The sequence below is a fragment of the Bos taurus genome, chromosome 9 (assembly GCF_002263795.3).
Source record: "Bos taurus isolate L1 Dominette 01449 registration number 42190680 breed Hereford chromosome 9, ARS-UCD2.0, whole genome shotgun sequence".
Taxonomy (NCBI): Eukaryota; Metazoa; Chordata; class Mammalia; order Artiodactyla; family Bovidae; genus Bos; species Bos taurus.
In genome coordinates, this window is record NC_037336.1 from 43735856 (window position 1) to 43760453 (window position 24598).

The window sequence follows — 24598 nt, forward strand, 5'->3', positions numbered from 1 at the left end:
TGCTGGTAATTAAAGTAAGCTATAGACAAATAACAACAATACCTAACATTTATTGAGTATTTGTGTGCAGGTACTATTTGAAATACTATTTTACATGCATTCATTCATTTATTCCTCATTACTGTCCTCTGGGACATATGCTGGTACTGTCCCCGTTGTGTGGATGAAGTAATTGATTAATTATTGAAAACTGCCCAGGATTACTCAGTAAGTGGAAGAGCTGGACTCTGAACTCAGGCAGTCTGGCCTCAGAGCTCTCACCCTTCATCACTGTCCCTTGGATACTTTGTTAAGCTCATTACTTTTATTTTCTTACTCCTTTCTATCACAACTTTCCATTTGAGACTGTTTTCCAGTTTTTACACACATCAGGCTTCTTATTACTCCACGCTTTCTGTTGTTTCCTGCTTTTCTTCGTCGTCTTCTTCTAGTAGAGAAAATGCATAGACAGAAAGTAAAAACATGACATCCTCCCTTTAGTGCGAAGAGATTGAAACAGATAGTTAAAGTTGTGTGGTTTTCTTTCTCTTTTATTTACAGAATGTTCTTTTTCGAATTACCAATTAAGTAGTTTTTAGTGAGCACATTAAAACATGAATTCTCAAATTTAGGGATGGAATGAACTTTTTTCTTCCTGCTTAAGCATGTAGTACCATGGGATAATTTTAAGAACTGAAATATTAAATATCTTATTTTTAAAAGATAGATTGTGGTAAGATAGGCTTAATTATTTCACTAAAAATGACTTTTTAGATCCCTTTGCAAAAAAATTATTAGTTGTGATAAGATCCTTATATTTTATTATGGTATTCTAATATATGTAAAAATTAACCTTACTTCCAGTTATTGGTGTGTATTTTCTTTCTCATTCTTTCCTTTCCGTAATTTCAAGTTTCCTTAAACACTCTGAGAATATGAGTAGATATGGTAAAAATAAATTAGACTTCAACTAGTCAATTTGAAAAAAGCTTAGGTTAACTGAGAGGCATAAAAAATGATAATTTGGCTAAAATGAAAATAAAGCTGTTTCATACCTAAGTGTTCAATGGTATTTATATCACAAAATAAGATCTTAGTGTGTAATTTTTTAAAGAAAATATTATCAAATTGTTTACTCCTTGGTTTATTAAGGCACCTCATATTACAGTTAATATTTGAGTTTCTTGCAGGAATTGTCACCCTATTCCATGGTTAAGCTACACCTTAGGATGGTCATCAGCTGCTTTAATGAGTAGATTTATTATAGCCTTCCCATCTTTTTCTAACTGACATGGGTTTTAGTTTCCTGATTTACTTCTGGCCTAGTGAAGTCTTGGTAGGTGCTAAGCTCAATCCCTGTCTAAAGAATGTTTATTTCTTCAGCCTTACTTTTCAAAAAGATTTCCAAGACCCAGATCATCTCTGTGTGTGTCATTATCACAGTTTTCTCTCAGTCTGTTTCCATCTCAGAGAATGCCACCATCCAGAAATGATGCTCTGTAGGGTCATCATTTAATCTGTTGACAATTTCATGGTGTAAGAAAATTTGCTTAATCACTTATCTATTCCAATAGTGAAAACTACCTTCTGATTTTTTTTTTCTGTTCTTCTCATAAATGATTTTCATGTAACAGACCAGAAGACACACCACCTGTCTGTTAAGAACAGAATTACTAGGCCTTGATTCTTAGTAGTGGTTCCTTCTTTTGGGTAAATATGAGAATTGCTTTTGGTCTAATTACTCATACTTCTAAAATAACTACTTACTAATAATTTCAAATAGGTAATGTATGTGTGATTGTTTAGGAATATTAGAAGGAAAAACCAATTTAAAAACACAAAGGCTAATATTCCTATTATTTGTGGCCTGAGCCTGGAAGTTTTTATTTTGGCATTTTATATCCTGGTGTCTTACTCTTTGGTGAAGTTTGTGTCTTAGTTGTTGGATCATACCCATTTTCTTTTTAATTTTGTTTTTAATTTTCAAGGTTTTGCAGGAGTTTATATATTTGGTTCATGAGTCTTGCAGGTTGTTTTTATAAGACAAGTACTAAGCAGATGATATAAATACAGAGATTTGTATAGATATATTGATGTGTGTACATCAGTTGTATTGATATTACATATAGATGCAGAACTTGATATGTACATATTTGAAATTTCTTGAATCGTTAGCTAAGCAAGTTGCTTTTGCAGAGGATTGTGCTATATTAAAATGTTAATTCTCAGTTAAGAAATGTAGTCTGATATAAACAGTCAATTGCATTGTCTTTTGATGCCTTGGGAGTATTTTACAGAATATATCTTGTCTCAAACAAGGTATATCTCTCAAAGGTCTATTTCCAAAAATATCCTGTAAAGGTAAAGGAATGTCAGTGCTAGTTCAAAGAGTTACTGTTTGAGTGTGTTGCTTGAAGCAGGTAATGGGTAGTGAGAGCTCTCTATCAGTGGAATGACGAGTCTTGATCACAGTTAGGTTCCACAGAATTGGATCTACATTTGGAAACTGTACGAGTAGACCATGTATCTACGTTGGGTGTGATCTTTTCATGAAAGTCACCTGTCTGCTATGTTGTTACACAGTTATGTACATGACATAAATTAATTAAAATATACTAGTTGCGAAGTTGTACGAATTAGCAAGGTGAGGATTTCAAATGATTGTTGAATTCACTGAGGAATGATTTGTATATTAGATGTGTGGCTGAGTTCACGTGCACGAAACTCTGAGAAGTCAAACTAATGTTACTTATTATTGAACTTCATTAACCATGTGTTCAGTTCAGTTCAGTCGCTCAGTTATGTCCGACTCTTTGCGACCCCATGAATCGCAGCACGCCAGGCCTCCCTGTCCATCACCAACTCCCGGAGTTCACTCAGACTCACATCCATCGTCAGTGATGCCATCCAGCCATCTCATCCTCTGTCGTCCCCTTCTCCTCCGGCCCCCAATCCCTCGCAGCATCAGAGTCTTTTCCAATGAGTCAACTATTCGCATGAGGTGGCCAGAGTACTGGAGTTTCAGCCTTAGCATCATTCCTTCCAAAGAAATCCCAGGGCTGATCTCCTTCAGAATGGACTGGTTGGATCTCCTTGTGTTACACCATATTAAATCTGTCTTCAAACATTGTAAATGATTATTACATTTGAAATGTAGAAAATTAACATACTAAGAAATAACATGTCTTTAGAACTAAAGACTCAGAAATCCAATGTAGTATTCTTAACATTTTGTCTAGATTTTTCAAAATGTGGATAAGAGAGACATTTCACATGGATGAGAAGAGTTTGTCCTGCTCATTTAAAATTTGAAAGAAATAATGTATTTCAGTAGGCACTTCTGTCCTTTTAGTCTTTCCTTCCTTTCTTTTCTTTTCCTCCTCTATTTTTCTTTTTCTTCATCTTTCTGTCCCACCTTATTCTTATACAGAGCCCTCCCTTTTCTCTACATCTCTAATCTGAAAAGTTTTTACTATGTAATAAAGCATTTCCTATTTCAATTAAAGTTTTGAAGTTTACTTTTAAAAGCAGAGCTTTACTAAAGGAAAAATACCTCTATTAGCTTACATTTAAAATCCTTTTCATCATGATGAGGGTAATTATCTGTTACTTCTAAGAAGTAAGCCATAGCTAATTTCTGACTCTGCATCCACGTTTAAAGTGACTTAGAATCAGCTGGGGACAGTTCTGACGTCTGCTTATGTAACGCAGCATTCGTGCTCTTCACTAGGTGTTCATTTTAGCTACAGATGCTTCATATAAAACAGGGTAGAGTAGCTTTCAAAAGGATCTACACATCAAAGTGTAACTTGAACTCTGGTTTTTACGTTGCTTAAGGAATCCTTAATGGAGTAGAACTAACAAATTTGTTCTTCCCACTGACACATTATCGTTTTAAAGCTTTAAAACCTTTTTTCTTCTATGTCCTCTGAAGCCATAGCACATACAAGTGGATAGTTTTATTATTTCGGAATGTTTTAACAATATCCACATTAAATGTCATTCTATTTCATGCTTGGTGCAAAGAAGGTTTCCTTTAATTGTAATTAATCCTGGAGAATAATGATCTGCTTTTGGAATGATAGATAAAATTCCTTACATAAAAGAGCTGTATTTTAAGTTGAAATACACTCATGCTATAGTTTGGCTGATAACTCTTCATAACTGTAGTGACGATATCTTTTAGCTACAGTGTATCTTCTTTTGCCTCATCACAGTCTTCCATTTCTCAGATGGATAAGCTGTCACTAAGTTACCCAAGAATTAATCTTCACTGTCTATGGCCCTCTTAGAACCTTACTTTAAAAATCACCGCTTCACTGTACTACTAAATAAGAAAATGTTTATGTGATTTTAAAACCTCCATAGTGGAAAGAAACCTGTAATTTTTACTTGCTATATTGGTGGTATTGAAAAATTATCTTAAACTAAAATTCTGTTGGAATATATTAGCCTGTTTTGGATTTCTATAGACAGTACTCTCTTCACATATTGTGTTCTAAAAATTTGAATTTGTAAAGGCGATAGGCCTTGTTATTATAAGTAAAAAAAAAAAAAAATTTAGGATAGGCCATGTAATTAGTAATGAAATTGAACTATGATATTGATACTGTAAACCCTGACCTGCATTTTAGAAAGCATTCCTTATCATTCTAATAAAGTCTTAAGTCAAGAAACTATGAGAGGAAGAGTCCCTCTTTTCTGTTCAGGTCATGGTAATGTGGGTTGGAATCAGACGTTCCTCTCCGAGGAAGGAGAGGCTGTTTCTCTGCTGCCCTGACTGGTGGGGAGGGTTCTGGGAAAGCTCAGAAATAGTAGACATAAAGAGTCTACAAGCTGGGCAGTTGTCCTTGATCAATAAGGACATTTTTTTTATAATCCAGACACTGTATGTGGTATGATACATTAGTTCTATTTTATATAACACCTTATTGTTAAATTCTGAATCCACTTTAGGTTTTATAATTTCAAAACTTGAAACTTCATTTTAAGTATCAGAACATGAGTTTTAAATGAGTTAAACAAATTAAGGGAAACTTACTTAAATTCCCACAAACAGCTTTCAGATTGCCATAATGCTATATAACTTTTAAAGAAAAATCTATAATTTTTGTAAATTGATGAGGGCAGGGATATTTCTCTAACGTTATTTGGAGGCTCTTGACCTCATTTGGAAATTTTAAATTGGTGGAATATAATTATTGTTTCTTAAGAATGCATGAAATAAACATAGAATGATGAATAGTTATAAATCAGACTGTGATGAATCTGAGTTGTCACTCTAGAAGGCCTCTTCTACTTCCACCCATTTGAGGACTTTGTACTAACAGCTTCATTGAAGTATATAACTTTGATATCAGAATTCATCCTTTTGTCTTTTTGGTTCTGCTGCAAGGCAAGCGGGATCTTAGTTCCCCAACCAGGGATTGAACCCATGCTCCTTGTGGTGGAAGTACAGAGTTTTAACCACTGGACCATCATGGAAGTCCTAAAGTTCACCCTTTTAGGTGTACTATTGATTTTTTAGAATATTCACAGAGTTGGTGGAACCATCACTATTATGTAATTTCAGAACATTTTTATCACCCCAAAAAGACCCCATCCCTAATTAGCAGTCACACCTCATTCTTCCTTCCTTCCAGCCCATGACAAATTCCCCCTCCCCTCCAGTTCATGGCTACTACTGGTCTTCCCCTGCCTCCCCAACCCCCCAGATTGGTATATTCTGAACGTTTTGTGCAAATGGAATTTTAAAGTTTATGGCCTTTTGTGTCTGGCTTCTTTCACTTGGATTATATTTCCATGGTTCATCAATGTTATGGCACGTTTCTGTTCCTTTCCTGTTTATGGCCAAGTAATACTCCACTGCTTGGAAATACAACGTTGTTTATCTATTCACTGATTGGTGGTGGTTTGGATTGTTTCTACCTTTTGCCTATTACGAATAAATGCTGCTATGAGCATTAATGTACAAGGTTTTGATGGACATATGCTTTCAGTTCTCTTGGGTAGATATTTAGGAATGGAATTGCTGGGTTATGTGGTAATTCTATGTTTAATCTTTTGAGGAACTGCCAGATTATTTTCCAAAGTATGTATACCATTTTACATTTCACTCACCAAGTATAAGGGTTCCAATTTGTCCACATCATTGCCAACATTTGTTATTTTCTATCATTTTAATTATAGCCATCTGAGGAGGTATAAAGGGGTATATTACAAATTACTAATGATGTTAAACATTTTTTCATATGTTTAATGACCATTTGGATATCATCTTAGGCAGGATATCTTCAAATCCTTTGCTCTTTTTAAACTGGGTTTTCTTTTTATTATTGAGTTGTAAGAGCCCTGTATATCTTCTGGTCACTAATTCTTTATTGGATACATGATCTGCATTTATTTTCTCCTATATTTGGTTTTATTTTCATTTTCATAGTGCCCTTTGAAATACAAAGATTTTTTTTTTATTTTATTTTTAAACTTTACATAATTGTATTAGTTTTTCCAAATATCAAAATGAATCCACCACAGGTATACATGTGTTCCCATTTTAGTTAAGTTCAGCTTATTTTCTCTTTGGTTGCTTGTGTTTTCAGGTTGTCTCACCAAATCCAAGGCCGTAAAGATTTCCTTCTATGTTTTCTTCTAAGAGTTGTATAGTTTTACTACATTGTTTTTCTTCATATATTTTTTAGGGTAGTCAAGTGCTATTTTTTTTTAAATTTCTTAATCAACATATGACTTCCAACAGTGAGATCTGTAAAATATTTATCATTTTTTTTTATTTGCTACTTCTAAAAAACTCACAGGAATTTATGAAATCTACTTCAAATGATACTTCAGTGAATAAATGTTTTAAATGATTAGTATCGAAACAAAAATATCAGCATCCTCATATTATAAACTTTATTTCATTTTCACTGTAAAGCCTACAGACCTTACACAAGGGCTGAGGATCTTTGGTGCTTTAGTCACTCCTGGCCCAAGTGTAGAAACACTTTTCTAGTGGATAAGACACTCGATTGATCATCAGGAGAACAGAGTTTCAATTCTGAGGTCGACACAACCTCTTTTACCCAGATGCTGCTTCTTGCTACTCTGATTTCTATATTTGTACAAATTAAAAGTGCTGCATAGTTATTTTGTGTAAGTATACCATAAAGGTAGAAATAATCTGTATATAAACATGTCCTTTGAATCATCAGTCAAAAACAGTTTATTCCATTACTCTTATAGTAGCTTACCTTTTTAGTATGGCTTTGGATAAAATTAGCAAAGACGTTTTTATAGATACTGAAATTTAAACTATGATTCCCCAGGTATGGTTTTGAGATTTTTCAGGAGAAACCTTAGAAGTAAGATAATTATTACTAAACACATCAATCCTAGCACTTTTATAGGAAGCCTCTAATTTGGCCACTCTACTAATAATTTCAAATAAAACATTTTAAAGCAATATAACTTATTTTATAAATCAGCTCATAAACAGCACCAAATTGTTCTCGGCCTTAGCAGGAGGGAAATGGTGCTTCCCTATAACACATTTTATTCAATGAAAGGATATGAGGAAAACACACACTGTTGCCTATGTTTGAAGACAATTTGCCTTAATTATTTATGTGGCAAAATATATTTGGTATTGTCTAGACAGAATTATAATAAATATAACAGTTTAAAGAAGACAAGACATAAACTATAAACCTGATTTGTGGATATAATTCTGATGGGTGCTTTCATTTAATCATAGTCTCAATTAAGACACTGCTGCTTTGAGGATTAAGTGTCCCTGACTATAATAATGACAGCTTTTCAAATGTTAATTATTATTTTTTAGAGTTGTCGGGAATATTAAAAGTGGACTTCAGACTCTGGTAGCGTAACTACAGAAAGTGCTTATTTTCAAGTCTCCTATTTCCCTACATGAAGGATAAAAGTGGTCTGATTAAGTGGCCCTGACTCCCCTCTCGCTGTCTCCCTGTCCCCCTCCTTCCCACCATCGAAAGGACTGTTTACTGTAAAGGTCTAAAAGCATTCATTTGAAAATGGTTTGTTCTTTGTACTTAATGAGGTATTGTAATGTGTATATTCTTAAGCTAATTTTAACATGAGGCTTCTTTTGAAAAGCATGTGATGCAAAATTTGACATGCATGAGTATATCTCAGGCCAGATACGCATGTGACAGTTTGAAGCACGCATCATGTGTCATTGTTGGTAAAGTCTGGCAGCATATCCTGTGTAAACCCCTATTTTCTTTTTCTTTGTGCCCCATATTTATTCTGATTAACAAGACTTCAAAGGGAACAACTGATGGTTGAATACCAATTATTTTTTATTCTCTATGTTTTGGGTTCTGTAAGGACTAAATAGTGTTACTTTTCTTTGGCTCCACGTTTAACCGTGGTTTTAAAGAGAGGAATGAAAGGAATTAATCACTGTTAAACAGCTGTTGCACTAGGTGTTTTGTATATCTCATGTAATTGTTACAGCAGTCATTCAAATATGTATATTATTCCTGTTTTTCAGATTTAGAAACATACTTCCAAGACTGATATAATTTGCCATAGGTTCCCAGTCAGTTGTGTTGTGAGTTAGAATTCCAGCCAAGCCCTTGCTAATTCCACTGCATTTGACGTTCTACACTTTACATGCTAAATTTGTAGCCCACTTTTCTCCCCTTATCCACTAATATCTGACAGGTACCATTGCATTTCATCTGCCTCTGTGTGCGTTAGTGGGAAGAGGGCATATGAAAGGGAAGGATTGTGTTTCTGTACTATGCCTGAAATGACCTTATCTTTTTCTGTTTTAAGAAAAAATACTCTGTATTTCAAGATGAAAGCTTGAAGACCTATGTTTTCTACTTTGTTTTCATCTTCTTTGGAAACTCCCTACAATTTTACTTTAGTACATTACATTCTACTGCACTTAGCATATTGTACTTTGTAGTTACTGATGTCTTCCACTCTTATAAAATGAAATTATGTCACCAGTTGTAGCAAAAACTTTTGTTTTTGCTCTAGCCGCCAAGTTTATGCTGGGTTACATTTTCTCATAGTACTTTGTACATATTTCTGTTCTCACTTATACATGTATCTGTAACACTGTGTTAGAATTAAAGTTCAGTAGATGTTTAATGAGTGATGACTTCTGATAGATTTGCCCCTGCCCTCTGGTTGTTAGAAATCCTGGACCTGTGTACTACTGTAGGGATAGTTCTCTGATGTTTGTTTTCTTTTGTTATGGCTGGATTCTTTACTGTCTGAGTCTGGGTTATGTGGGGGGAGGAAGGCAACCATGAGGATTGTGCCTAGTTGCCAAGACGACTGGGCTTGACTGGAATAGGCAAGAATTTACCCAAAGCATATGAAGTCAGCCTTACTCTCTCAAAATAGGAAGTAGAAAGTGAATCTAAGAACTAAAGTCAGAGATGAGAACTGACAAGGGGCTGAAGTGGAATCACAGTCAGGAAGAGAAGATGTGATCAGAAATTGGGAGATTTGTCAACCGGCTAGAAAGCAGAATTTGAAAGGATGTAGGGTAAATGGTTCTGGATGGAGGCTGTGAGCACTCACTGGGGGTGGGACTAATTTTTGAGTTGCGTATTAAAGTTGCTACTCAGGGCTGGTCAGAGATTTTTGTGATTGCAGAAGCTCTGCTCATTTTCTGCTCAATACCTTTTATAAGTGCCTGATACAGTAAAAGAGATGAGTTAAAGTAAGAATAAATGAATGAATTAATGAAAAAATCTATCTGCAGATCACATAGTTTATCCACATCCCTTATATCCACATCCCTTATATCCACTCTGTCCATCTTCTTTGTGCAAATTCATATCCTCAGTATTTCAGATCAAAATCCTGAACCTGGATACTACTACTGGGATGATTCTGTCCCAGCTATTCTAACCAATGGGTTCCGTTTAATCATCAAGTACTACCTGATGTATCAGTAAGAGACCACCCCCCACCCCACCCCGGCCTTTTAGTTAAGGGCATTTATAAGTTTCACAAACAAGTGAATCATCGTGCATCTATTGTGCATCTTTTTAAGTTGTATGCTTTCTGAATTTTTGTGTTTTTCTCTTTCATAGCTTTTAATTGCTTCCTTTCAGTGAATAGAATCTCCTTTTACTATGGATATGATTCTTCCTCTTCTTTACAGTCACTGACTCCATGGTCATTGAATCAGATGTGTATCCTTCCAGCTGTAACTTGCCATTTTTAACAAACCAACATTTCTGATTCATATGATATACTATATATGACCCAAACAGCAAAATAAACCCTAATGTTATGTAGTAACAGGGAGACAACAAGAGTAGTATGTCTTCTTATCATAATCCCTATTTTATATTACAACTGAATATAAAATACATGTTAGTATTTAATAAATTTCTGTTGCATGTCAAATCACATTTAATAACAGTAATAGCACTTATTGAGCAATTACTGTGTACTAGGCATTCTTCGTGGGAAATAGATAGGGAAACAGTGGAAACAGTGTCAGACTTTATTTTTGGGGGCTCCAAAATCACTTCAGATGGTGATTGCAGCCATGAAATTAAAAGACGCTTACTCCTTGGAAGGAAAGTTATGACCAACCTAGATAGCATATTAAAAAGCAGAGACATTACTTTGCCAGCAAAGTAATGTATGGTCATGTATGGATGTGAGAGTTGGACTGTGAAGAAAGCTGAGCGCCAAAGAACTGATGCTTTTGAACTGTGGTGTTGGAGAAGACTCTTGAGTCCCTTGGACTGCAAGGAGATCCAGCCAGTCCATTCTAAAGGAAATCAGTCCTGGGTGTCCATTGGAAGGACTGATGCTAAAGCTGAAACTCCAATACTTTGGCCACCTCATGCGAAGAGTTGACTCATTGGAAAAGACTGATGCTGGGAGGGATTGGGGGCAGGAGGCAAAGGGGACGACAGAGGATGAGATGGATGGATGGCATCACCGACTCGATGGACATGAGTTTGAGTGAACTCCGGGAGTTGGTGTTAGACAGGGAGGCCTGGCGTGCTGCAATTCATGGGGTTGCAAAGAGTCGGACACAACTGAGCGACTGAACTGAACTGAGGCATTCTTGTAAATGCTTTACATGAATTAACATGTATAATCTTCACATGGAGTTGTAAGAAACTCCATATTATATAACTGGAATTATATAGTATGTAATCTGAGATTGACTTTTTATGTGCAGTGTAATTCGCTTGAGCTCCCTACAGTTTGTTGCATGTGTTATTAATAGGTTTTTGCATTATTATTACTGACTAGTATTCTGTGGTATGGGCATACCACAAACAGTTTATCCATTCACCTGTTGAATGACACTGGAATTGTACGAACTGTACATTTGTGTACAGTTTTTTTGAGAACATGAGTCTGCATTTCTCTGGGAGTACTCAAGAGTACAATTGCTGAGTCATATGGTAAATGTGTGTCTAGTCTTGTAAGAAACTGCCTTACTCTTTTCGATAAGAGCTGAACCACTTTACATTTCTACCAGCAATGGTATGAGAGAGATAGTTTCTCCATGTGCTGACCAGCGTTTGGTATTATTACTATATTTTATTTTATACATTCTGGTAGATATGTATTCATGTTGTATTGTGGTTTTAATTTGCATTTCCCTAATGACTAATGACATGTCAAACATCTTTTTATGTGTTTATTTGTCATCTGTGTATCCTCTTTGGTGAAATGTCTATTGTTATCTTTTGCTTATTTTCTGATTGAATTCTTTGTGTTTTTTTACTGTTGGACTTTTAGAGTTCTTATTCTGCATATAAGAACTTTGTGGGATATGTAGTCTTGCAGATATTCTCTTTCAGTCTTGTCTTCACCTTCAGAGCAAAAGTTATGTTTTGTTGATAAAGATCCAATTTATCAATATTTCCTTTTATGGATCTTGCTTTTGGTATTAAGTTCTACATTAGTTCCGAATTTAGTCCTCAGGTGACTTTGCCTTTTTTACTTTGCTGTATAAAACCTGAATGTCATGATTCTGGACCTTTTAATAACTAGACAAGTGAACTTAGAGAAAATAGATTAAAAAGAAGGAAATGAGTTTGCTAAATTGGGATAGTATTAAGTTAAAATATTCATTATAGTGCTCTAAAACTGTTGATCATGGTGGTGGTGGTGTGGTGGTAGTAGCGTGTGTTTTAGTGTATATTTAGATGGGTGTGTATACCATGTCACTCAGTCGTGTACCATGAGGGCCTCCCTGATGGCTCAGCTGGTAAAGAATCTGCCGGCAGTGCAGGAGATCCTGGTTTGATTCTTGGGTCGAGAAGATCCCCTGAAGAAGGGATAGGCTACCCACTCCACTATTCTTGGGCTTCCCTTGTGGCTCAGCATGATTGTACTGTGTACATATTTTATTAACTTGAAAACTGTGCAGTGCAGATATTACCTCCATTTATACTCAGCATATGTTTTCAAACTTGATTGACTAAAATTTTATAAATTTAACTTAAAATATTTTACAAATTTGATTCTTGCTGCTTCTGTTCAGTTTATCTCCAAGGTAAATCACAGCATAACTTTTGCATGTAAGGGAAAATTCTTATTACAGTAGTGAAAGTGCCTGAGTAGAGAAGGGCTGAGGCACAGCCAGCCAATAGCACCCCAGGTTTATATTCCATTTGATGTTTTAAGAAAGGACTAACATAACAGTTGAAAACGAACAGGAGCCGTTTCAAACATGACTTTACCAAGTCATTTCTCATGAGAAAGTAATTCTGTTTCTTGGAAGTCCCTAAAATAGTTTGCAGATTTACAGATATATGGCTAGATTAAGTGTTGTGGTGTAGTTCTATTATAGTGGCTTTCTTATCTATCAGACAAGGATTCAAATTACCGTGGATATTGTTAGCATTGTCTGGTTTCGTGTATACTAAATCGAAGTTTAAAGAATTCATGTTCATGGAATTTTCGTATTTTAAAAATGTTTGCTGTATTCAAAATGAAGATAGCTTTTAAATATATCCTAGCATAATTTAGTCTTTGCTGAACTCAAATTTAGGTTTAATGAGATCTTTAAGAAATTTGCATGAATTTACCCTCCATTCCCATTGCCCTTCAGAATCTCTGTACAGTACTTGAATTCATAATCTGTCTGTGGCCAGCTTCTGTTTTCAAAATAAATAGCTCTCAAAGTTGAATGTTTTCTAAGAATGAGAATATAAGCTTTTAAAGGCACTTGAACAAAATTTAAACAAAAAATATTTGTTAGATTTTTTTGTTTGAAGTATTTTAGGTCTTTGTCTTTTAATAAGGTTTTTTTGTTATATGAGAAACAGAAATTTACTTTGATGAAAGTTTTCTTGGTTACAGTCTGTAGGATTTACTTGGAATATATGTTAATAGTTCTGGAACTTCATCCTTCCCCCTAAGCAAATAATATTATAAAGACTGTTGAAGTTATACCTTTATTATAACTGCTCCATTTTGGGAAAGAGTTGAAAAAAAGAGAAGTACAGAGAAATTGCAGGCCATTTTTTCTAGGAATGTGAGTAGAGGAGAATTGCTGTTTTTTTAATACATAGCTAAGATTACTTGGCCTTTCCTGTTTAACATATTGTTTTCAAATTACTATAATGTATATTAGTACAGCTAAGCCACCTCATAATTCTGTCACTCAATAAGGGGCAAGTGAATCTTGAAAAGATTTGACTTTGCTGAAAGCCTTAGTATTATCAGACTAGAGTGTGGATGATACATTTGAACAGTTTTTGGATTGGGGGTACAGTCCTACCCCTCCTTTTCTCCTGACCAAGTCCCAGTTGTCATCACATAGGCTTGCATCATTCAGACAGCCTCTCACCTGTCATCCTGATGTTACCTCTTCCCCAAGTCATTGTACACGGTGCTGCTTTCCATTAGCCTTCAGAAAAAAGCCTCTTTCATCACGTCACTTCCTTTGCTAAAAAGTCTTAAAAGCCTCTTCATTGCCTGGAAGATAGAAAGCCCTAAGTGGGTGGTGGCTATTTTAAATGATTACTGCTGTCCCCTATTCATTTCTTTCTTCTCTGAACTCCTCAAACCTGTATCATCTTCACATAGTGAATCCTTGATTGTTCATAATATTCTTAGTTTCACCTGTGGGGAAAGTATGAGCTTCCTAAATTGAAGGGTTTCGATCACACTTAAAAAAAAAAATTTTTTTTTAGTAGGGTATAATTGATCTACAGTTTTCTGTTAGTGTCATACAGTAAAGTGAATCAGTTATACATATACATAAATCCACTGGGTTTTTTTATTCTTTTCCTATATAGGCCATTATCATGTATTGAGTGGAGTTCCCTGTTCAGTTATACTTCTAAAAAATGAAGGGTTCAATTAGTGAAGTGAATTGCATTATATTTAATGCATATTTATTAAATTTTAGTTTTTCTCATGCTTTCCTTATACATTCAACTGTATTATTTTAATATTATTTTGATATTTATTATGTATTCACTGAACACACAGTATAAAGCCAGGAGACGTAGTCACATACTTGCACCACATTTAGCTTTTCTTACATTTTAGTTCATGTCTATACTTAAAATCGGTTTTCCTCTTTTTTTTTTTTTTTAACCAAATCTGGTTAAAGTTATCTTGAAGAAGTTGAGATGTGCCTCTGTGATTTAAAAATAAACAAGCCAAAAAAAAAAAAAAGTTACTTTTAATGGGTAGGTATTTGAAATTATTTTCTTATAAAATATAAGGTATTACTCTGTTCCTGTAGATTTTCATGATTTTTCATTCCAAGAAACTTAAAAACTTAACATCTTAAAATGAAAAAACAGTTAAGAGTTGTGATGGGTGTTATTCTCTTTATCATTTATTTATACTTGGCACAAGTCTCCCATTATTCCTAGAACAAACTTCAGAGATGGGGAATGTCCCAAATTTCCAAATAAACTGGGTGTAAGATCATAGAACTCATAACGACAGTGCTGTTACTCATAGACTGGCTGATTCCAGAGCCTCTGCGCTGTGTCACGGGAAGGCTTCCATCATCGTTGCTCTGCTTCTAGAGAGGGAGTTTGAGAAAATTAAACCTAATTTTTTGAAGGAGCAAGATGTTGAAGCTGTTAGCAGTCAATTATGACAGTGCTAATAATAACAGTTATCAGAAGAAATGTACCTATTATTTTGATTTTTGAACCTATAGAAAAGTTTTAAAATAGTAAAACAACCAAGACCATGTAAGACCCTTCACCTGGATTCACCAGTTATTAACCGTTTTTCACATTTGTTGTCTCTTTTTCTATACACACGCTCTCTCTCCCCTCCCCTAACCATTTGATTGTAGGTTTCAGACATCATGGTACCTAATTCCTGAACATCTGATCATGAATTTCTTAACAGTAAGGATATTGTCCTTATAAACATTATCACACCTAAGAAATGTATCATTAATCTAATATTATCTAATGTTCATCTGATATTTCCCCAGTTATTTCAAAAATGTCTTTTATAACTGATCTTTTTAAATTCCTTTCTTCAATCCAGTATTCAGTCAGAGTTTATGTTTTGTATTTAGTTGTGATATCTTGTCAGTCTCTTTTAATCTTTTTTTTTTTTTGCTGCCTCTGACTTTTTTTAAGTGTCCAGGTCAGCTGTGTTTAAAGTGCTGCATGTTCTGAATTTGCCTTATTGCCTCCTGTGGTTAGATTTCTTGGATTTGTGTTAAGCATTTTTAGCCATAATACCACATGTGTGATGTTGTATGCTTCTGATTACACTGTATCTGTATCAGAAGGCATCTCATGCCAACTTTAAATTTCTAATGTATTAATTCATAGCTTGTAGCAATAGAGACTTAATTGTTTGGACCCTTTTTTGATTTCTCAAATAGACAACAACTGAACGGCCTTTCATTCAGAAGCTTTTTCGACCTGTGTCTACAGATGGACAATTGCATACACTAGGAGATCTCCTCAAAGAAGTCTGTCCTTCTGCAGTTGCTCCTGAAGGTAATATAATTGACAACATTAAAACATTTCTTTCATTCCTCTTTGTTACTGAAGTAACATAAGAATTCTGTATTTATAAATAATATTTATTAGTTACTTCAGTAAGGTATTTTCATTATCTTGTGAGGAAAAATCTTTTGAAACAGAAGCACTTAATACTTAACTATTTCATAAGTTATTGACACTAACAGAATAAGAAACATTCTCTTTAGCAAACTGAAATATGATTTTAAAGTCACCCTCTTATATTTTGGGGCCCTGTGTTTTTCATTTGTGAATTCAGTTCTGGTAAACGTTGTAACTTTAATCTTGCATTGTGTTTCGTCATTCTAAAGAAATGAGATAGTTTTTTTTTTTTTAAAAAAAGTCTTACATTTGGTTGATATTTTAAAGTTCAAACTATTGAGTAATGGATACATATTTTATTTGAAGTTTTTGCCGCTCTTTAATGTTTTACTGAACATTATTCTCTTAGGATTTAACATTTCACAAGGCTGGTCAAAAAGTCCTGTTTTATAGTCCTTATTTTGTAACTTAGGTTAAAATTGTTTTCCTGTCAGGAGAGGAAAAAATAGGAAAATCGCTTAATTGCAGCATAAGAAACACAAGGAAAATGCAGAAAACTAGGGGGAAAACGCTATAAACCCCTAACTCATAGAGACTACTCTTGACACACACATGCAGATATATACTTGAATATTTGAGAGGGTATATGTGCATAAATTTATATGTCCTCCTTTTTTCACCTGATATAATATGATATAATATGATAGTTCTTAAAAATTCTTTAGAGCTATTTTTTAAAATGCCATGGCCCTTGGTATCTATGTACCATAATTTGACCATCACCCTATCACTGAATGCCTTGTCTTATTGTTGGTTACTGTGCTGTAGGAGAAATTTCAGTGGCATAGTGCTGTGTTTGTTAATATGTTGCCTAGACTTGTATATGTTATATAGAAAAACATTAAAAACTTACCACTTTAAATCTTTTATGGTAAGAGGTAAGGCATTAATAAATGCAAAGGTAAATACTTCAGTAGATCATGCTGTGTTTCTTATTAACATATCCTACGCTGGGATGATGGCAGTATTATTTACATGACTTGTAACTATATCACATAGTTCAAGAGGCGTTTAGTATCTATGGAAATGGTTTGCCTACTCAGTAGAATTAGAAGTAATAGGATTGGGAGGAATATTGACATTTCAGCCTAAAAGACTAAACAAAGAATATAGAGCTCAGAATATGTGCCGTTTGGCCTGTTAATCAAATATGCTTCCTTTTCCTGGCATTTCTATGTGTATCTAGCACTTTGAAAATACACAAAGGCTCAATAGGAGGGAAGAAGAGGGACATCTAAATACCACCAGAACCAGTTCCAGAAGGGACTGATAAAAAAGATTATTGACTACTACCTAAAGCTGTGAAAATTGAGTAAGGTTCTCTGGCGATCTAGTGGTTAAGACTGCACTTCCACTGCAGAGGGCATGGGTTCAGTCCCTGGTCAAGGAACTAAGGTCTTAGAAGCCATGTGGTGCAACGAAAAAGCAACATGTTTCATATATATGTATATATATGTATGAAATATATATATATATATATATATATAATATATATTTATAAATATATATCTATATATATGGAGAGAGAAAGAGAAAGGCCTTACTATGTCATTTGTCAGCTTCCCTGGTAGCTCAGCTGGTAAAGAATCCGCCTGTAATGCAGGAGACCCCGGTTCAATTCCTGGGTCAGGAAGATCCTCTGGAGAAGGGATAGGTTACCACTCCAGTATTCCTGGGCTTCCCTCGTGGCTCAGTCAGTAAAGAATCCACCTGCAATGTGGGTGACCTGGGTTTGATCCCTGGGTTGGGAAGGTCCCCTGGAGGTGGGCATGGCACCCCACTCCAGTATTCTTGCCTGGAGAATCCCCATGGACAGAGAAGCCTGGCAGGCTGCAGTCGATGGGGTCACAAAGAGTCAGACACGACTGAGAGACTAGGCACACAAGAATACTGTACTAGGCAAAGCTTCTGTTACTGTCATACACATCCTCATATCTCTAATGCTAGGTGAGTGTTTACTCAGTATTTCAATTCCTGAGTTCTTTGTGTCATTACTTGAAACATCATTTATAATCTTTGAATCATGACATAATTAACAGTAAGTTGATTGTAATACTATCTTAGAATCTTAATCTATTTTTATTGCTACCTAGTCTTCATTTTCAGTAAGAGTTTGCCTTAAGTAATGTTCTGCCATTCAGTGATTTTTATTTAATTTATAAGCCATGACTACAATCTAGTTTTAGAATACTTCTAGCACCTCAAAAGTTCCCGTGTGTATTTGTAGCTAATTTCTGCTCCTGCTGCCAATTATAGACAACTATTGGTCAGCTTTCTGTCTAGAATTTACTTCCTTTGGATATTTCACATAAAGGGAGTTACACAAAATTGCAATTATTTTTTTCTTTTATTTGATGTTTTTGGGTTTCATTCATATTGTATAAATTAGTAGTTTGTTCCTTTTTATTACTGAATAGTATTCCAGTTGGGTGACACATTTTGTTTATTCATCAATTGATAGACGTTTGAGTTTCCACCTTTTCACTTTTATGACTAATGCTGCTGTAAACATCCATATACGCATATATTTTCATTTTTCTTGAGTAAATCCTTAGGAGTGGAATGGCTGGGTTGTATGGTATGTTTATGGCTAATACCCACAATGAATGGGGATTCCAGTTTCTTCACAGTCTCACCGTTGTATATATTTTCTTGTCTTATTATAGCCATCCTAGTGTTTGTTGTATAGTGGTAGCTCACTTTTTAAAATTTCCCTAAAGACTATTGTGTTGAGTATTTTCATGTGCTTATTGTTATTCATGGATATATTTGATGAAATGTCTCATGTAAATCCTTTTCTTAATTTTCATTGTATCTTATTAGTGAGTTCTGAGAGTTATTTATATATTTTGCCTGTTAAGTCCTTTACCAGACATGATTTGTGATTATTTTCTCCTAGTCTGGGACTTATCTTTTCATTTTCTTTTGAAGAGTAAAAAATGTTTTATTTTTATGAAATCCTAGTAAGGTTTTTTACATATTGTGTTCAGTTAAATAATCAAAATTTTTTTCTAGTAGGTGATACATTTATATAGTTCCAAAATCCAAAAGTATATAAAAGAATTTAGTGAAAAGTCTCTATCTCAACTCCTATACATAAAACCCTGACTCGGTTCCCCTCTCCAGAGACACAACCAGTGTTGCCATCTTCCTGTAAATCCTCACAGGGATAGTTAAAGTTTTTATTTTTTGAACTCAAGTTGTAGAAATTTGGACTGGGATAGTCCTAGTAACTTTAGGAATAATCTTACCATTGCAGTTCGTTTTCTCCATACTGTAAGAGTGTGTTTGTGTGTGTGTTTTAATCTATTTAATGTCTGTTTTGCCAAATTCTTAAAGATTTGGGCATATAGACTAGTTTTCCCATTTGAAGTTACGAGATTAATCATTTTTATTGCTGACAGAGATGGGACCCATAGGCTGCCCCCACTGCAAGCATTTGCCTTCAGTTACTCACTTCTCTGCACTCTATTTTTCTCTCTTTTTGAGTACTTTATAGTATTTTAATTAAAAAATGATTTCATCAATTAAGAGTAAATTGAAATCACACCAGTCAGAATGGCCATCCCCCAAAAGTCTACAAACAATAAATGCTGGAGAGGGTGTGGAGTGTTTTGCACTGTTGGGGGGAATGTAAATTCATATAGCCACTATGGAAGACAGTATGGAAATTCTTTCAAAAACTAGGAATAAAACCACCAGATGACCTAGCAATCCCACTACTAGGCATATACCCTGAGGAAATCAAGATTGAAAAAGACACATGTACCCCAGTGTTCATTGCAGCTCTATTTATGATAGCTAGAACATGGAAGCAACCTGGATGGCCATTGACAGATGAGTGGATAGAGAAGCTGTGGTACATAGATACAATGGAATATTACTCAACCATAAAAAGGAATGCATTTGAGTCAGTTCTGATGTGGTAGGTGAACCTAGAGCCTATTATACAGAATGAAGGAAGTCAGAAAGAGAAAAGCACATATCATGTACTAGTCATATATATGGATTCTAGAAAGATAGTACTGATGAAATTATTTGCAGGACAGCAGTGGAAACACAGACATAGAGAACAGACTTATAGCCACAGGGGTGGGGGAGGAAGAAGAGGGTGGGATGTATGGAGAAAGTAACATGCAGACTTACATTCAGTTCAGTTCAGTTCAGTCGCTCAGTCGTGTCCAACTCTTTGCGACCCCGTGAACCACAGCACGCCAGGCCTCCCTGTCCATCACCAACTACCAGAGTTCACTCAAACCCATGTCCATTGAGTCGGTGATGCCATCCAACCATCTCATCCTCTGTCCTCTGCCCTCAATCTTTCCAGCATCAGGGTCTTTTCCAGTGAGTCAGCTTTTCACATCAGGTGGCCAAAGTATTGGAGTTTCGGCTTCAACATCAGTCTTTCCAATGAACACCCAGGACTGATCTCCTTTAGGATGGACTGGTTGGATCTCCTTGCAGTCCAAGGGACTCTTAGGAGTCTTCTCCAACACAGTTCAAAAGCATCAATTCTGCGCTCAGCTTTCTTTGTAGTCCAACTCTCACATCTGTACATGACCACTGGAAAAACCATAGCCTTGACTAGATGGACCTTTGTTGCCAAAGTAATGTCTCTGCTTTTTAATATGCTGTCTAGGTTGGTCATAACTTTCCTTCCAAGGAGTAAGCATCTTTTAATTTCATGGCTGCAGTCACTATCTACAGTGATTTTGGAGCCCCCCAAAATAAAATCTGACACTGTTTCCACTGTTTCCCCATCTGTTTGCCATGAAGTGATGGGATCAGATGACTTACATTACCATATGTAAATTAGATAGCCAATGGGAGTTTGCTGTATGACTCAGGGAACTCAGACCGGGACTCTGTAACAACCTAGAGGGATGGGATGGGGAGCGAGATGGGAAGGAGATTCAAGAGGGAGGGGACATATGTATACCTCTGGCTGACTCATAATTGATGTTTGGCAGAAACAACACAATTCTGTAAAGCAATTATCCTTCAATTAAAAAATGCTATGCTAAGTCACTTCAGTCGTGTCGGACTCTGTGCGACCCCATAGACAGCAGCTCACCAGGCTCCCCCATCCCTGGGATTCTCCAGGAAAGAACACTGGAGTGGGTTGCCATTTCCTTCTCCAATGCGTGAAAGTGAAAAGTGAAAGTGAAGTCGCTCAGTCGTGTCCGACTCTAGCGACCCCATGGACTGCAGCCTACCAGACTCCTCCGTCCATGGGATTTTCCAGGCAAGAGTACTGGAGTGGGGTGCCATTGCCTTCTCTGCAATTAAAAAAATAAATAAATTTAAAATTGTTGAAAAAATGAAATTTAAGCTAAAGCTTAGTATTGAAATGGCTATCTTATTGTACTTCCCTTAAATTTTTTTGACAGTCTACTTTCCAAAACATTGTGTCATGTAAATATATTTCTTTATAAGATCTTTGACTATTGAGTGAGAACATCACAATGAGACTCAAGATCTGAAAACTGTTGTACTGTAAGGTGCACAATGGACAGCACAGTTATCAGCAAATCCATAGAAAGACGGAAGAAACTTAATGGAGGGAGAGCAGGAGAAATTGATTGGATGTTAATTTTGTATTTGACATCTTTAAAGAATTGTGTAAATGTTGGAACTTAAAGTTATTTTAGTTCATTCTCCTAGTTTTTTAGATGATTGGTCCAAGGTTTCTTAGCTGGTTCATTGTAGAACTAGGTTTGGAAGTCAAGTCTCCATCTCCTGGTCCATTGGTTTTTCCACTTTACTGTGCTGCCATTTATTTTCATTTTCACCTTTTCACTTTTTTGTATACTTTAAAATAACATTCTGAAATCTTTACTCTCTCTTAACTCTTTTTGGTTTGTGTTTAGTACCTAATCTGGCCTGCATGCATGGCCCGTACTCTCTCTTACCCCTGGTATGATCTTAGGGACTTGAGCTTCTGTTGTTATTGTAGTGTTCCTGTGTATAATTCTGGCTATTCTTTTTGTTGGATATGAAGATGATGTCTGTGACATTCAGCATGTAGATGAAAAGCAGTCATATGCTTTGAGCCGACATGTTCTGTCAGAACACACCTTCGTGTTTTTTCTTCATTCCCACACCCAGATCACAGCACAGACAAGTTATTGTCATCCCACACCAGAATGGCACATACATTTGTGAGGCTTTTTTATTCATTTAAACACTATTCTCTCCTAAATTTCTAACCTGCCCTACCTACCCATCCATTCTTAAGGAATACACAAGATGACCCCCCCCCACCTTTTTTTTAAGAGAGGGCAGTAAGGTAGACACTCACAACTTTAATCCACAAACTTGCCTCTTAGGTGAATATCTTTGTGTGACAGACTTCTTCCCAAACTCTTGCATGCTGTGTCAATCAGGGACCATACACACACTTCACTGAAATGCTATAAATAGTACCTCTACTTTTGAGGTCCTCTTGATGGTACCTTTCATTTCAGGAGGAGGCTGTGTTTCTCACACCAATATCTTATCTTTGAAAAAACTCTTATTTGCCTCTTCCATTTGTCACCTCTTTGGAAAATAGCTGTCGTTTCAGGATCTATGGGAAGTATTCAAAACATCAAGTCATTCTTTCAGTAAAGAACTGTTTACTGTCTGGTTTAGCACCTGTAATATTGTCAGCCAAGAAGCATTTTGAAACACCTGCACCCAACTTAAGTTGAAAGCGAAAGACTGAAAGATTGGGTGTGTGTGGATAAGAACTCGCTGTCATCACATGATTAAAAGAGAAAGTGCTTATAAAAGTTATGTGGCAGCATTGTCTATTGCTCCTTATGACAGGTGATTCATGCATGAAGGAATTTTGCCTTGTTTCATCATATGAAGGTAGAATGTACTAATACTCATGAAGACATACTTTAGGTCTTTTTTCTTATAATTAATGATGAGCTGCTTTATGTGATTCTTTTTTTGTTGTTTCTCAAGTGGCTTGAGAAGTTAGCCAGGGTAACAGGAAATAACCAAAGGTGAACTCAGGTAAATTTTTTCTGTGATGTCAGCAATAGTTAAAATGACTTAGAAACCTAAGCTTCTATAGCAGACTTGAAGTGAAGTATTTCTTTGTCCATTAGAAACAATATAACCAAATATTTTTTAAATCTAAAAATCCTAACTTGTATTCTTTTAAGAATACAAAAAACTTACAGGCTTTGCCCAAATATATTTTATTTCCCAGTTGTCTAATGTAATGCATAAAAACCTAGTAAGTTAGGATTATGAAAATAAAACAGTGTCCATTCTTGCTTTGTTGTTGTTGTAAATTTTTATTTATTTATTTTTGATTGAAGGATAATTGTTTTACAGTGTTCTATTGGTTTCTACCAGACATCAACATGAATCAGTCATAGGTTTACCCACGTCCCCTCCCGCTTGAACATCCCTCACCTCCCTCCCCTTCCCACCTCTCTAGGTTGTTATGGAGCCCTGGTTTGAGCTTCTTGAGTCATACAGCAAATTCTTATTGGCTGTCTATTTTAGTCTTCTGTAGCAGTTGGACTGTTGTGAGCCTGAATTTATATTTGACATTGTACAACTGGAGTGTATGTTAAGAGAAAGGCTTACATTTGATAGGAGATGAGTTAAGGTTCCCAGCATCGCTCTTACCAGCAAGTGCAGTCTTCTTGCTGCTTGCCTTTTTCCATTTCTGCCCTGCTTCCCAGGATTTTATTTACTCTTTGAGCCCCTTCCCAACTTCCATTGAACTTTTGGGTTCACTTTGATGTTGTAGCTTTCAGTATTCATCAGTCAATTTCTTCACATCATATTGTCTTCTGACACTGGCGTTACTCAGATGTGTAAGATAGCATCCCTGCTTTTAAGAAACTAGTCCAGTTGGAGTGGACTGAAAGTGATATGTATAGGAATGGAGATATGCAAAGGATATTAGGAATATTATCTTATCCATTCTGTAGTGGATAATAAAGACTGAGCCAGGTCTTAAAAGATGAGCAGAAATTGTTGCAAAGGAGGGACCAGGCCACACATACCACATGACCACTGAAGTAGAATCCTTCACCCAGGGGCAGGCTGCTGAGGGGTAATGTCTACTCTGAAATGCTGATTTAAAATGTCCCTACTTTATTTTGCTGAAAGACTCGCTTTGTTTTTGTACTTGTCTCCTATAAAAGTACAGAAGATTTTTTAGTGAGGTCAGAGATGTGGGAGAAAGCGTTGATGAACTAAGTGACTAAGATTGATCTTTTATTTGCTTGCTTAGGACATTAGAAGATAATTTTAACAACTGAGGCTAGGGTGTCACAATACCCCATCTAGGTCATCTAACTTGAAAATTACAGTGTTTTGTTTTTGACATGCTTTATGAGAAACCACAGAATAGTTTCTATAAAATTAAGAAAAGATGGTGTATTCATGTTCTTTCTCCTTAGCTCTGTAGCATATGATTAGATTGTTTATAAAGTGAATTAACTCTTTGTTTGTAATCACTTTTTTCATACCTAAAGCCATTAGAAAAAAGAAACATCCAAGCCTCA

General features: G+C 35.6%; 1 protein-coding gene across 11 annotated transcripts in view; it reads left to right on the forward strand.

The window, feature by feature from the left end:
• Positions 1-24598, forward strand: part of ATG5 (autophagy related 5) — a 152827-nt gene that overhangs the window by 81122 nt on the left and 47107 nt on the right. For all 11 annotated transcript variants that reach the window (XM_024996697.2, XM_059889749.1, XM_059889750.1 and 8 more), the window contains 1 exon segment: positions 15836-15953. In XM_024996697.2, coding sequence (XP_024852465.1) covers positions 15836-15953 — 118 coding nt within the window.